Source organism: Nerophis ophidion, linkage group LG28 (genome assembly GCF_033978795.1).
Source record: "Nerophis ophidion isolate RoL-2023_Sa linkage group LG28, RoL_Noph_v1.0, whole genome shotgun sequence".
In the NCBI taxonomy this organism is placed as follows: domain Eukaryota; kingdom Metazoa; phylum Chordata; class Actinopteri; order Syngnathiformes; family Syngnathidae; genus Nerophis; species Nerophis ophidion.
The window spans coordinates 1,327,011-1,341,387 of NC_084638.1; the positions used below are offsets into that span (position 1 = coordinate 1,327,011).

The 14,377-nt window shown below is 41.3% G+C and overlaps 1 protein-coding gene across 3 annotated transcripts in view; it reads right to left on the minus strand.

The window, feature by feature from the left end:
- The window catches only part of LOC133545012 (sodium channel protein type 4 subunit alpha B-like), a 132,916-nt gene that overhangs the window by 39,394 nt on the left and 79,145 nt on the right, over window positions 1–14,377 (minus strand). For all 3 annotated transcript variants that reach the window (XR_009804707.1, XM_061890298.1, XM_061890297.1), the window contains exons 9-14: window positions 13,583–13,724; window positions 11,675–11,872; window positions 11,414–11,596; window positions 10,439–10,810; window positions 10,246–10,375; window positions 5,183–5,421 (exon numbers count right to left, since the gene is read on the minus strand). Coding sequence is in view for 2 of the 3 variants with exons in the window: in XM_061890298.1 (XP_061746282.1) it covers window positions 5,183–5,421; window positions 10,246–10,375; window positions 10,439–10,810; window positions 11,414–11,596; window positions 11,675–11,872; window positions 13,583–13,724 (1,264 nt within the window). In the remaining variant the exon portion in view is untranslated. The remainder of the gene's footprint in view (window positions 1–5,182; window positions 5,422–10,245; window positions 10,376–10,438; window positions 10,811–11,413; window positions 11,597–11,674; window positions 11,873–13,582; window positions 13,725–14,377) is intronic.

A 14,377-nucleotide genomic window follows, 5' to 3' on the forward strand; every position in this document is an offset into this window, starting at 1 on the left:
AACTTTCTGACAAATGGAAAAACCAACAACTTTTTGACACCTGGAAAATTTACAGACTTTGGCAAAACAATTCCGAATTTTTGTCACTTAGAAAAAATCCAGACTTTTTGACACTTGGTAAAAAATCCCAACTTTTTGACAATTTTTTTTTTTTTTTCATATTTTGACCAAAAAATGTCCGACTTTTTGACACTTAAAAAAATCCAGACTTTTTTTACAATTAGAATTTTTTTTTACTTTTTGACACTTGGAAAAATACAGACTTTTTGACAAACAAATTTCCAACTTTTTGAGACTAAGAAAAAATCCCGAATTTTTGACACTCACAAAAAATCCCGACTGTGACAAAAAAATCCCGACTTTTAGACGAAAAAAATTCAGACTTTTTGAAACTTACAAAAAACAACAACTTTTTGACAAAAACATTTCCCACGTTTTGACACTCAGAAAAAATCCCGACTTTTTGACGCTTTGAAAAAAATCCCGACTTTTTGACAAAAATGTTTTCAATTTTTTGACACTTGGAAAAAATCCACAGTTTTTGACACTTTGAAAAAATCTGGACTTTTTGACACATACAAAAAAATCCAGAATTTTTGATGCTTACAAAAAATCCACAGTTTTTGACGAAAAAATTCTGACTTTTTGACAAAAAAAAAAATCTAACTTTTTGACAGTTAGAAAAAATCCCAACTTTTTGACAAACTCATTTCCGACTATTTGCCACTTAAAAAAAAAATCCTGACTTTTTGACACTAAGAAAAAATCCAGACTTTTTGACAAACTCATTTCCGACTATTTGACACTTAAAAAAAAAATCCTGACTTTTTGACACTAAGAAAAAATCCAGACTTTTTGACAAAAAAAATCCAGACTTTTTGACACTTTAAAAAAATTCGGACTTTTTGACAAACTAACTTCCGACTATTTGACACTTACAAAAAATCACGACTTTTTGACACAAAGAAAAAATACACACTTTTGACAAAAAAATTCCTACTTTTTGACACTTAGAAAAAATACAGACTTTTCAACAAGAAAAAAACTCAGACTTTTTGACGGTTGGAAAAAATCCAAACTTTTTGACACTTTGCAGGAATTCCGACTTTTTGACACTTAGAAAAGAATCCAGACTTTTTGACAAACTAATTTCCGACTATTTGACACTTACAAAAAATCATGACTTTTTGACACAAAGAAAAAATCCACACTTTTTGACAAAAAAATTCAGACTTTTTGACACTTGGAAAAAATCCAGACTTTTCAACAAGAAAAAAAATCCGACTTTTTGACAGTTCGAAAAAATCCAGACCTTTTGACAAACTCATTTCCGACTATTTGACACCTGGAAAAAAATCCCGACTTTTTGACACTAAGAAAAAATCCACACATTTTGACCAAAAAATTCAGACTTTTTGACACTTGGAAAAAATCCAGACTTTTCAACAAGAAAAAAATTCAGACTTTTTTGCAGTTGGAAAAAATCCAGACTTTTTGACACTTTGCAAAAATTCAGACTTTTTGACAAACTAATTTCCGACTATTTGACACTTAGAAAAAAATCCCAACTTTTTGACACTTTGAAAAAAATCCACACTTTTCAACAAGAAAAAAATTCTGACTTTTTCACACATAGAAAAAATCCATACTTTTTGACAAAAAAAAATCCCAACTTTTTGACACTTGAAAAAAAGTCCAACATTTTGACACTCAGAAAAAATCCATACTTTTTGACCAAAAAAATCCCAACTTTCTGACACTTGAAAAAAAACAAAACTTTTTGACACCTGGAAAAAATACAGACTTTTTGGCAAAACAATTCGGACTTTTTGACACTTTGAAAAAATCCAGACTTTTTGACACTTGGAAAAAAATCCCAACTTTTTGATAATTTTCGTTTTTCATATTTTGACAAAAAAAACGTCCGACTTTTTGACACTTAAAAAAAAATCCAGACTTTTTCACATTAGAAACAATTTCAACTTTTTGACACTTAGAAAAATTCCAGACTTTTTGACGAAAAAATTTCCAAGTTTTTGACACTAAGAAAACATCCTGAATTGTTCACACTTACAAAAAATCCTGACTTTGTGACAAAAAAATCCCGACTTTTAGACGAAAAAAATTCTGACTTTTTGACACTTCGAAAAAACAACTTTTTGACAAAAACATTTCTCACTTTTTGACACTCTGAAAAAATCCAGACTTTTTGACACTTTGAAAAAAATCCTGACTTTTTGACAAAAAATGTCTCAACTTTTTGACACTTAGAAAAAATCCAGAGTTTTCGACACTTTGAAAAAATCCGGACTTTTTGACACTTACAAAAACATATCCATTTTGGACTTTTTGACACTTAGAAAAAAAATCCAGATTTTTGGACACTGCGACTTTTTGACACTTGGACAAAATCCAGACTTTTTGAATTAATAATTCCGAATTTTAGACACTTGGAAAAAATCCAGACTTTTTGACAAAAAAATATTTCTGCCTTTTTGACACTTAGAAAATTCTGACTTTTCGACGAAAACATTTATGCCTTGTTGACACTTAGAAAAAAATCTGACTTTTTGACGAAAAAATTTCCGACTTTTTGACACTTGGAAAAAATCCCGACATTTTGACAAAAAGTGTTTCCACTTTTTGACACTTGGAAGAAATCCAAAGTTTTCCACACTTGGAAAAAAATCCTGACTTTTTGACGAACAAATTTCCCACTTTTTGACACTTCTAAGAAATCCCGACTTTTTAAAACCTAGAAAAAAATCCTGACTTTTTGACGGATAGAAAAAATACAGTGTTTTTGACACCTACCAAAAATCCCGACTTTTTGCCCCCCTCCCAAAAATAACTTTTCGACGAAAAAATTCCCGATTTTTTGACGCTTAGAAAAAATCCAGACTTTTCAACAAGAAAAAAATTCAGACTTTTTGACACTTTGAAAAAATCCAGACTTTTCAACAAGAAAAAAATTCAGACTTTTTGACACTTTGAAAAAATCCAGACTTTTCAACAAGAAAAAAATTCAGACTTTTTGACACTTTGAAAAAAGTCAGACTTTTCAACAAGAACAAAATTCAGAGTTTTTGACACCTGGAAAAAAATCCAGGGTTTTTGATTTTAAAAAAATTCAGACTTTTTGACACTTAGAAAAAATCCAGACTTTTGGACACCAACAAAAAATCCAGACTTTTTGAAAAAAAAAATTCCAAATTTTATACACTGAGAAAAAATCCAGACTTTTTGACCAAAAAATGTTCTGCCTTTTTGACACTTAGAAAATTCAGACTTTTTGACGAAAAAATTTCTGACTTTTTGACACTTGAAAAAAATCCCGACTCTTTGATGAAAACTGTTTCCACTTTGTGACACTTGGAAGAAATCCAAAGTTTTCTACACTTAGAAAAAAATCCCAACTTTTTGACAAACAAATTCCCGACTTTTTAACACTTAGAAAAAAATTCAGACTTTTTGACACTTCTAAGAAATCCCGACTTTTTAAAACTTAGAAAAAATCCAGACTTTTTGACAGATAGAAAAAATACAGTGTTTTTGACACTTACCAAAAATCCCGACTTTTTGACACTCACAAAAAATACCAACTTTTTGACGAAAAAATTCCCGACTTTTTGACACTTGGAAAAAATCCAGACTTTTTGACACCTGAAAAAAATTCTGAGTTTTTGACACTTTGAAAAAATCCAGACTTTTCAACCAAAAAAAAATTCAGACCTTTCAACAAGAAAAAAATGTAGACCTTGACACCTTGAAAAAAATCCAGGGTTTTTGATTAAAAAAAAAATTCAGACTTTTTGACACTTAGAAAAAATCCAGACTTTTGGACACTAACAAAAAATCCAGACTTTTTGACGAAAAAATTCCCGACTTTTTAAAACTTAGAAAAAAATCCTGACTTTTTGACAGATAGAAAAAATACTGTGTTTTTGACACTTACAAAAAATCCCAACTTTTTGACACTCACAAAAAATGCCAACTTTTTGACGAAAAAATTCCCGACTTTTTGACACAAAGAAAAAATCCACACTTTTTGACAAAAAAATTCAGACTTTTTGACACTTAGAAAAAATACTGTGTTTTTGACACTTACAAAAAATCCCAACTTTTTGACACTCGCAAAAAATGCCAACTTTTTGACGAAAAAATTCCCGACTTTTTGACACAAAGAAAAAATCCACACTTTTTGACAAAAAAATTCAGACTTTTTGACACTTAGAAAAAATACCGTGTTTTTGACACTTACAAAAAATGCCAACTTTTTGACACTCACAAAAAATGCCAACTTTTTGACGAAAAAATTCCCGACTTTTTGACACAAAGAAAAAATCCACACTTTTTGACAAAAAAATTCAGACTTTTTGACACTTAGAAAAAATCCCGACTTTTTGACGAAAAATTTTTCCACTTTTTGACACTTGGAAGAAATCGAAAGTTTTCCACACTCAGAAAAAAATCCTGACTTTTTGACAAACAAATTTCCGACTTTTTGACACTTGGAAAAAAATTCAGACTTTTTGACACTTCTAAGAAATCCCGACTTTTTAAAACTTAGAAAAAAATCCTGACTTTTTGACAGATAGAAAAAATACAGTGTTTTTGACACTTACAAAAAATCCCGACTTTTTGACACTCACAAAAAATACCAACTTTTTGACAAAAAAATTCCCGATTTTTTGACGTTTAGAAAAAATCCAGACTTTTCAACAAGAAAAAAATCCAGACTTTTTGACACTTTGAAAAAATCCAGACTTTTTGACACTTTGAAAAAATCCAGACTTTTTGACACTTTGAAAAAATCCAGACTTTTCAACAAGAAAAAAAATCAGACATTTTGACACCTGGAAAACAATCCAGACTTTTTGATAAAAAAAAATTCCGACTTTTTGACACTTCGAGAAAATCATCAGTAAAGCATAAACACAAAATTATTAAACAGTGGGCTTTCGAGCTATTGGTAAGGTTTGTGTCATGTTTGTCCTCAAACAAAAAACATACTAAACAAACCCCCCCCCCCCCATCTTTTTCCAGTTTCAATCCTTTTTGAAAATGCTCCATGGAGCCCCTAGGGCGGCACTAAAGAGCAGCACGAGGCTCGAGAGCCGCGTTTTGCAGACCCCTGTTTTCAACAGTAATGGAAAAATATAGCAATATAAATGGTCCTCACCAGATTTCCCACTGACAGCATGGTGTTGAACTCCTCAGTCATGGGGTAGTGTTCCAGGGCCATGAAGAGGGTGTTTAGCACAATACATATGGTGATACCCAAGTCCAGGAAAGGATCCATCACCATCAACTTCACCCATTCCTTCAGTTTCAGCCACCAGGAGCAGCAGTCCCATATCAGGTACTTCTTGGCAAACGTGTACCAGCAGGGGTGGCACTTTTGTCTGGACTCTTCCAACTCTGCAGAAATGAGAACAATGTTTTTCAAGCCCAATTTAACTGGTATTTACAAAACCCAAAACCAGTGAAATCTATGGTTCGTATTATCATCAAAAGGTTCAGAAAATCTAGAGAAATCGCTCTTCGATTCCGCCATCGGCCTTAGGATCCTGTCAAGCCTCTCTGCCATAGAAATCTCAGTGGGATTTGCCCACATTTGAGGTCCTCTCCAAGGTTCTCATAGTCATCATTGTCACTGGCGTCCCACTGGGTGTGAGTTTTCCTTGCCCTCATGTGGGTTCGTCCGAGGATGTCGTAGTCGTACTGGTTTGTGCAGTCCTTTGAGACATTTGTGATTTAGGGCTATATAAATAAACATTGATTGATTGATCGAAAACATAACCAAACTGTCAGTGACAGGCCTGACAGTAGCCCCCCCGTCCGATAACAGATACCAGACATTCTAGAAAAACCTAAAAAGTTTAAAATTATGGGTGGGCGGAGGAAGGACAAGGCGGTGGGCTGCCAGGCCAAGGGTCCCCACGGGGAAGATTCAGGTGGCGACGGCGAGTTGAACGCTGCCGGAATTGGCGAGGCGGTCGACCAAGGAACGGCCACATCCGTGGTCAACGAGAGGGCCGCATGATGGCACCTGATGGCCGCCTGTGCGTCAGACCAGCTGGAGGTTGGGGAGGCGACGATGCTGGAGACGCTGGCGAAGCCGTGAGATGGCCCGCCAGGGACGAGGAAGCTGATGTCGTCAGTGTAGGCGGAGCCAGAGACGAGGAAGACAATGTCGTCGGCGTGGGCAGAGCCAGAGACGAGGAAGACAATGTCGTCGGCGTAGGCAGAGCCAGAGACGTGGAAGACGATGTCATCAGGGTGGCTGGAACCAGAGACGAGGATGACGATGTCGTCGGTGTGGGCAGAGCCAGAGACCAGGATAACGATGTCGTTGGCCTGGGCGGAGCCAGAGGAGCAGGCGGCTCGTCTGCCGGCCTGGGAGGGCCGACCGGAGTTGGTGGTGCCCCCGCAGGCCCACCAGGCTGAATGGCAGCGTCGCAGGCCCACCGGGGTGGATGGCGGCGTTTGTAGGAACACCTGGGTTGATGGTAGTGACTGCGGCAGATCCACCGGAGTTAAAAGTAGCTGTGACTCCTCAGCTGTACTCATAGCCTGACAATATGCAAAGCGAAAAGCCATTTATCAACAACACCCAGAAACGCCGCGGGCTTCGCTGGGCCCTGATATAAGATGGACTGATGCAAAGAGTAAAGGTGTTTTGTGGTCTGACGAGTCCACATTTCAAATTGTTTTTGGAAACTGTGGACGTCACAGAGGAGAAGAACCATCCGGATTGTTCTAGGTGCTAAGTTGAAAAGCCAGCATGTGTGGTGGTATGGGGGTGTATTAGTGCCCAAGGCATGGGTAACTTACACATGTGTGATGGTATGGGGGTGTATTAGTGGCCAAGGCATGGGTAACTTACACATGTGTGATGGTATGGGGGTGTATTAGTGAACAAGACATGACTAACTTACACATGTGTGATGGTATGGGGGTGTATTAGTGCCCAAGACATGGGTAACTTACACATGTGTGATGGTATGGGGGTGTATTAGTGAACAAGACATGGGTAACTTACACATGTGTGATGGTATGGGGGTGTATTAGTGCCCAAGGCATGGGTAACTTACACATGTGTGATGGTATGGGGGTGTATTAGTGAACAAGACATGGGTAACTTACACATGTGTGATGGTATGGGGGTGTATTAGTGAACAAGACATGGGTAACTTACACATGTGTGATGGTATGGGGGTGTATTAGTGAACAAGACATGGGTAACTTACACATGTGTGATGGTATGGGGGTGTATTAGTGAACAAGGCATGGGTAACTTACACATGTGTGATGGTATGGGGGTGTATTAGTGAACAAGACATGGGTAACTTACACATGTGTGATGGTATGGGGGTGTATTAGTGAACAAGACATGACTAACTTACACATGTGTGATGGTATGGGGGTGTATTAGTGAACAAGACATGGGTAACTTACACATGTGTGATGGTATGGGGGTGTATTAGTGCCCAAGACATGGGTAACTTACACATGTGTGATGGTATGGGGGTGTATTAGTGAACAAGACATGGGTAACTTACACATGTGTGATGGTATGGGGGTGTATTAGTGAACAAGACATGGGTAACTTACACATGTGTGATGGTATGGGGGTGTATTAGTGAACAAGACATGGGTAACTTACACATGTGTGATGGTATGGGGGTGAATTAGTGCCCAAGGCATGGGTAACTTACACATGTGTGATGGTATGGGGGTGTATTAGTGAACAAGACATGGGTAACTTACACATGTGTGATGGTATGGGGGTGTATTAGTGAACAAGACATGGGTAACTTACACATGTGTGATGGTATGGGGGTGTATTAGTGAACAAGACATGGGTAACTTACACATGTGTGATGGTATGGGGGTGTATTAGTGAACAAGGCATGGGTAACTTACACATGTGTGATGGTATGGGGGTGTATTAGTGAACAAGACATGACTAACTTACACATGTGTGATGGTATGGGGGTGTATTAGTGAACAAGACATGACTAACTTACACATGTGTGATGGTATGGGGGTGTATTAGTGAACAAGACATGGGTAACTTACACATGTGTGATGGTATGGGGGTGTATTAGTGAACAAGACATGGGTAACTTACACATGTGTGATGGTATGGGGGTGTATTAGTGAACAAGACATGGGTAACTTACACATGTGTGATGGTATGGGGGTGTATTAGTGAACAAGACATGGGTAACTTACACATGTGTGATGGTATGGGGGTGTATTAGTGAACAAGACATGGGTAACTTACACATGTGTGATGGTATGGGGGTGTATTAGTGCCCAAGGCATGGGTAACTTACACATGTGTGATGGTATGGGGGTGTATTAGTGAACAAGACATGGGTAACTTACACATGTGTGATGGTATGGGGGTGTATTAGTGAACAAGACATGGGTAACTTACACATGTGTGATGGTATGGGGGTGTATTAGTGAACAAGACATGGGTAACTTACACATGTGTGATGGTATGGGGGTGCATTAGTGAACAAGACATGACTAACTTACACATGTGTGATGGTATGGGGGTGTATTAGTGAACAAGACATGGGTAACTTACACATGTGTGATGGTATGGGGGTGTATTAGTGAACAAGACATGGGTAACTTACACATGTGTGATGGTATGGGGGTGTATTAGTGAACAAGACATGACTAACTTACACATGTGTGATGGTATGGGGGTGTATTAGTGAACAAGACATGGGTAACTTACACATGTGTGATGGTATGGGGGTGTATTAGTGAACAAGACATGGGTAACTTACACATGTGTGATGGTATGGGGGTGTATTAGTGAACAAGACATGGGTAACTTACACATGTGTGATGGTATGGGGGTGCATTAGTGAACAAGACATGACTAACTTACACATGTGTGATGGTATGGGGGTGTATTAGTGAACAAGACATGGGTAACTTACACATGTGTGATGGTATGGGGGTGTATTAGTGAACAAGACATGGGTAACTTACACATGTGTGATGGTATGGGGGTGTATTAGTGAACAAGACATGGGTAACTTACACATGTGTGATGGTATGGGGGTGTATTAGTGAACAAGACATGGGTAACTTACACATGTGTGATGGTATGGGGGTGTATTAGTGAACAAGACATGGGTAACTTACACATGTGTGATGGTATGGGGGTGTATTAGTGCCCAAGGCATGGGTAACTTACACATGTGTGATGGTATGGGGGTGTATTAGTGAACAAGACATGGGTAACTTACACATGTGTGATGGTATGGGGGTGTATTAGTGAACAAGACATGGGTAACTTACACATGTGTGATGGTATGGGGGTGTATTAGTGAACAAGACATGGGTAACTTACACATGTGTGATGGTATGGGGGTGTATTAGTGCCCAAGGCATGGGTAACTTACACATGTGTGATGGTATGGGGGTGTATTAGTGAACAAGACATGGGTAACTTACACATGTGTGATGGTATGGGGGTGTATTAGTGAACAAGACATGGGTAACTTACACATGTGTGATGGTATGGGGGTGTATTAGTGAACAAGACATGGGTAACTTACACATGTGTGATGGTATGGGGGTGTATTAGTGAACAAGACATGGGTAACTTACACATGTGTGATGGTATGGGGGTGTATTAGTGAACAAGACATGGGTAACTTACACATGTGTGATGGTATGGGGGTGTATTAGTGAACAAGACATGACTAACTTACACATGTGTGATGGTATGGGGGTGTATTAGTGAACAAGACATGGGTAACTTACACATGTGTGATGGTATGGGGGTGTATTAGTGAACAAGACATGGGTAACTTACACATGTGTGATGGTATGGGGGTGTATTAGTGCCCAAGGCATGGGTAACTTACACATGTGTGATGGTATGGGGGTGTATTAGTGCCCAAGGCATGGGTAACTTACACATCTGTGAAGGCACCATTAATGCTGAAAGGTACATACAGATTTCGGAGCAACATATGTTGCCATCCCGCTTGACGCCCCTGCTTATTCCAGCAAGACGATGCCAAGCCACGTGTTACAACAGCGTGGTTTCATAGTAAAAGAGTGCGGGTACTAGCCCGTAGTCCAGACCTGTCTCTCATTGAAGATGTGTGGCACATTATGAAGCCTAAAATACCACAATGGAGACCCCGGACTGTTGAACAACTTAAGCAAAAATGGGAATTGCACGTAATTCTAAAGACTGACCGTCCATGGCGTCACTGAAGAAGCTGACGGAGCTGAGTCCTCTTTTTCTGCGCACCGGAGGACGCTCGGTCACTGTGGGGGACGGCTGAAGGAGAGGTTTTTGGACACTGTCTTCTGCACTGGTGGGCTTCTGGAAGACGTACAAGGCAGGATTCAAACATTTGTCACTTCTGCCAAATAAATGAACATGTACCGTGTCCTCCTTGATCCTCTCCATGCTGTAAGCCGGCAGGGAGCCCGGGGCGTGGGGCCCCACCACCGCGACCCCGTTGTGGTCGAGGGGAACGTTGATCCGTCCGTTGACTGTAAGGTTGGGGGTGAAGACCTGGGAGCAGTGGCTCCTCACGCTGCCCGTCCTCCGCTTCCAGTGTGTCGCAGTCGAGCTGGTGCGGCTTCTGAAGGCGTCCCCGTGGACGCTGTATTCGTCGTCCCCCAAGTCGGCCTCGGAGTTGTTGCGTACCCGAAAGGCGCTGAAAATGCTGACCTGGCTTGCTCGCCTGGTGCTGAGCGGGTGGGAGGAGAGCGTGGCCAGCAGGGGGTGCACTGGTAGGGGAGACAGCGGGGGCTGCGGGGATAACGAGGGCATATTACCTCTGATGGCTCGTAATAAAGAGAAAAACAAGCAATGGAGCAATGGATACAAACGGCCGAAATTTTCGCAATGTGTTGCTACCATTAAATTGTAAGTTAATGATTATTTGCAAAACAAATGTTTCTCCGTTCGTACGTTAAGTATCTTGTCTTTGCAGTCTATTCAATTGAATATAAGTTGAAAATGATTTACAAATCATTGTATTCTGTTTTTATTTTACCATCTAAACTACGTACCAACTTCACTAGTTTGGGGTTTTCTATGTATCAGATACAACTAACCACTATGCCACCCGAACGCCTCCCTAGGGAGGTGTTTAGGGCACGTCCAACCGGTAGGAGGCCACGGGGAAGACCCAGGACACGTTGGGAAGACTATGTCTCCCGGCTGGCCTGGGAACGCCTCGGGATCCCCCGGGAAGAGCTAGACGAAGTGGCTGGGGAAGTCTGGGTTTCCCTGCTTAGGCTGTTTTCCCCCGCGACCCGACCTCGGATAAGCGGAAGAAGATGGATGGATGGATGGATACAACTAAGTGATCAGCGCCTCAATGTTAATCCTCTGTACTATGTGATGTACCTTGAGCTCATCCAGCGGGTCAATCTTGTCCTCAGCTTCCTCCGGAGTTTCTTCCGACAACGCCCTGTGAGATCGTCTCCTCCGAGTGCTGTTCCTCCTCAAACTTCCCGTCTTCGCACAGAACGGAGACAGCTCCGGGGACAAGATGGAGTCGGTTTCTTGCGCTTGCCTTTTGGCTGCCAACTTCAGAAAGAAACTATGAGCCAGCCGACAGACGCTTACCGCCCGCTAATCCACCCGGACTCTGCGGTCCGCACGTACTCTCTGCTCTCGACGGAGATGCTCCATGGCCAGTTGGAACTCTCTCTCCTTCTGCCAGGCCTCGGCGATGGTGGCCTGGTTCTGCTCCTCGTAGGCCATGGCTACGACAGCCAGGATGAGGTTGACCAGGTAGAAGGAGCCCAGGAAGATAACCAGCACAAAGAACACCATGTAGGTTTTCCCGGCTGAGCGCAGAGTCTTGAAGATACAAAGACACAAACGCGTTGGTAAGAAGTATAACTGTCGACTTTAAACTACCATAAAGGTTCTGGACTGTGTGGGGGGAAAACTTACCAAATCAGAAGGGGATCGGATACTTATTCCTCGATTTACGAACCCCTCAACTCGCAAACTTTTCGATTTAAAATCGTTTGACTCTCTGTGGTTTTTCGCCTTCAGAAAAGTATTGTCCATTTTGCTAACGCAACACGAGTCCGAAAAAGACAAACAGACCGGCGTGGAAAGAAGGAGGGAAGCACTGTGGCGTTCAAATAAATAAAAATCAAAGACTATTTGTGAGGAGTACATTGATGGCGCTAACAAGTATGGAAGATGTGTTGGTGACGAACCCCGAGATGCAGAGATGGCAGGCTTGATGCAGGAAAACAGGATTTTTATGTCCAAAGAAAATGCAGGAAAACAGGAATCAGGAACCAGGAATCAGGCAAACTGGAGACAGCAAACAGGAAAACAGGATACAAGGAAAGCAGAGAACAAGATACAGGATTTAGGGAAAACTGGAGACAGCAAACAGGATAACAGGATACGAGGAAAGCAGAGAACAAGATAAAGGATTTAGGGAAAACTGAAGACAGTGGAGGAGTTCAAGTACCCTGGCAGTCTTGTTCATGAGTGAGGGAAGAGTGGATGGTGAGATCGACAGGCGGATCGGTGCGGCGTCTTCAGTAATGCGGACGTTGTATCGGAAGGCAAAGCTCTCAATTTACCGGTCGATCTACGTTCCCATCCTCACCTATGGTCATGAGCTTTGGGTCATGACCGAAAGGACAAGATCACGGGTACTAGCTGCTAAAATAAGATTCATCCGCCGGGTGGCGGGTCTCTCCCTTAGAGATAGGGTGAGAAGCTCTGCCATCCGGGAGGAACTCAAAGTAAAGCCGCTGCTCCTCCACATTGAGAGGAGCCAGATGAGGTGGTTCGGGCATCTGGTCAGGATTCCACCCGAACGCCTCCCTAGGGAGGTGTTTAGGGCACGTCCGACCGGTAGGAGGCCACGGGGAAGACCCAGGACTTGTTGGGAAGACTATGCCTGGGAACGCCACGGGATCCCCCGGGAAGAGCTGGAGGAAGTGGCTTGGGAGAGGGAAGTCTCCCCCTAACCCTAACCCTTAGCCTCTCTAAGGGTTAGGGGGAGTGTTTGGGTTGGGTTTAGGGTTGAGGTTGAGGTTGGGGTTAAGGTTGAGGTTGAGGTTGAGGTTGAGGTTAGGGTTGGGTATAGAGAAATTAAGAGTTAGGGTTAGGGTCAAGGTTAGGGTTGGGGTTGAGTTAGGCATAGAGAAGCTAAGGGTTAAGGTTTGGGTTGGGGTTTTGGGTTTGGGTTGAGGTTGTGGTCAGGGTTTAGGTAAGGAGTAGGTATAAAGAAGCTACAAGTTAGGGTTGGGATTGGGGGTTTGGGTTAGGGTTGAGGTTAGTTTTAGGTATAGAAAAGCTAAGGGTAAGGGTTGGGGTTGGGGAAAACTCTTAGTTAAGGGTTTACTGGTTGTATAATAAGGCCATTTAGATTAAGGCATTAATAAATACTCAAGAAGTACTTAATAATGACGCATAATGCATGTTAATAAGAAACTAATTAATGGTTCATATGTTCCCCATACTAAAGCGCTACCTGATTTCCCTATCAAACGAAAAAATAACTATTACAAAAAAAAAAGCAAAGTGAGGTAGTACCTGGTGAAACAGTTTCTCCCAGTAGTCTTGGGTCATGAGACGGAACAAAGCCAGAAAGGCCCAGCCGAAAGTGTCGAAGCTGGTGTAGCCGTAGTTGGGATTCCTCCCGACCTTCAGGCAGTCAAATCCATCTGGGCACTTCCTGCAATGCACCAAGCGTGTAAATAAATAAATAAATAAATAAATAAATAAATAGATAGATAGATAGATAGATAGATAGATAGATAGATAGATAGATAGATAGATAGATAGATAGATAGATAGATAGATAGATAGATAGATGGATAGATGGATAGATAGATAGTACTTTATTGATTCCCTCAGGAGAGTTCCTTCAGGAAAATTAAAATTCCAGCAGCAGTGCTCATGCACCAAGCGTGTAAATACTGTTGCATTAGGACCAGGTGTTCCTCTTATTGGGAATTTAAACTGCTAGTCACCCCAAAGTTCTTTTGATGAAACAAAGGCTGATTCTAAATGAATCCCAGACAGAGTAGGTATTCTGACCTTTTATTCCAAAGCTTTGGGAGACCAATTAACAACACCTTCCAATCGCATCGCCCAAGTTGATTGACAATACTACGGAAGTCTTGCCTTTTTCCCTACGCCACTCGCCCCCCCCACCGGAACGAATACACATGTCTATTGTCCTCCTTAGCTGGGCACAGGATAAGATAAGAAGGGAGTATTGCTACTCCTCACATTCCTAAAGCCAAAGTCGTCTACAGTGTACCATCGGTCAGGAGATAGGGAAAAGATCAACAGAATACAAGATGGAACACTACTTATTTCAAA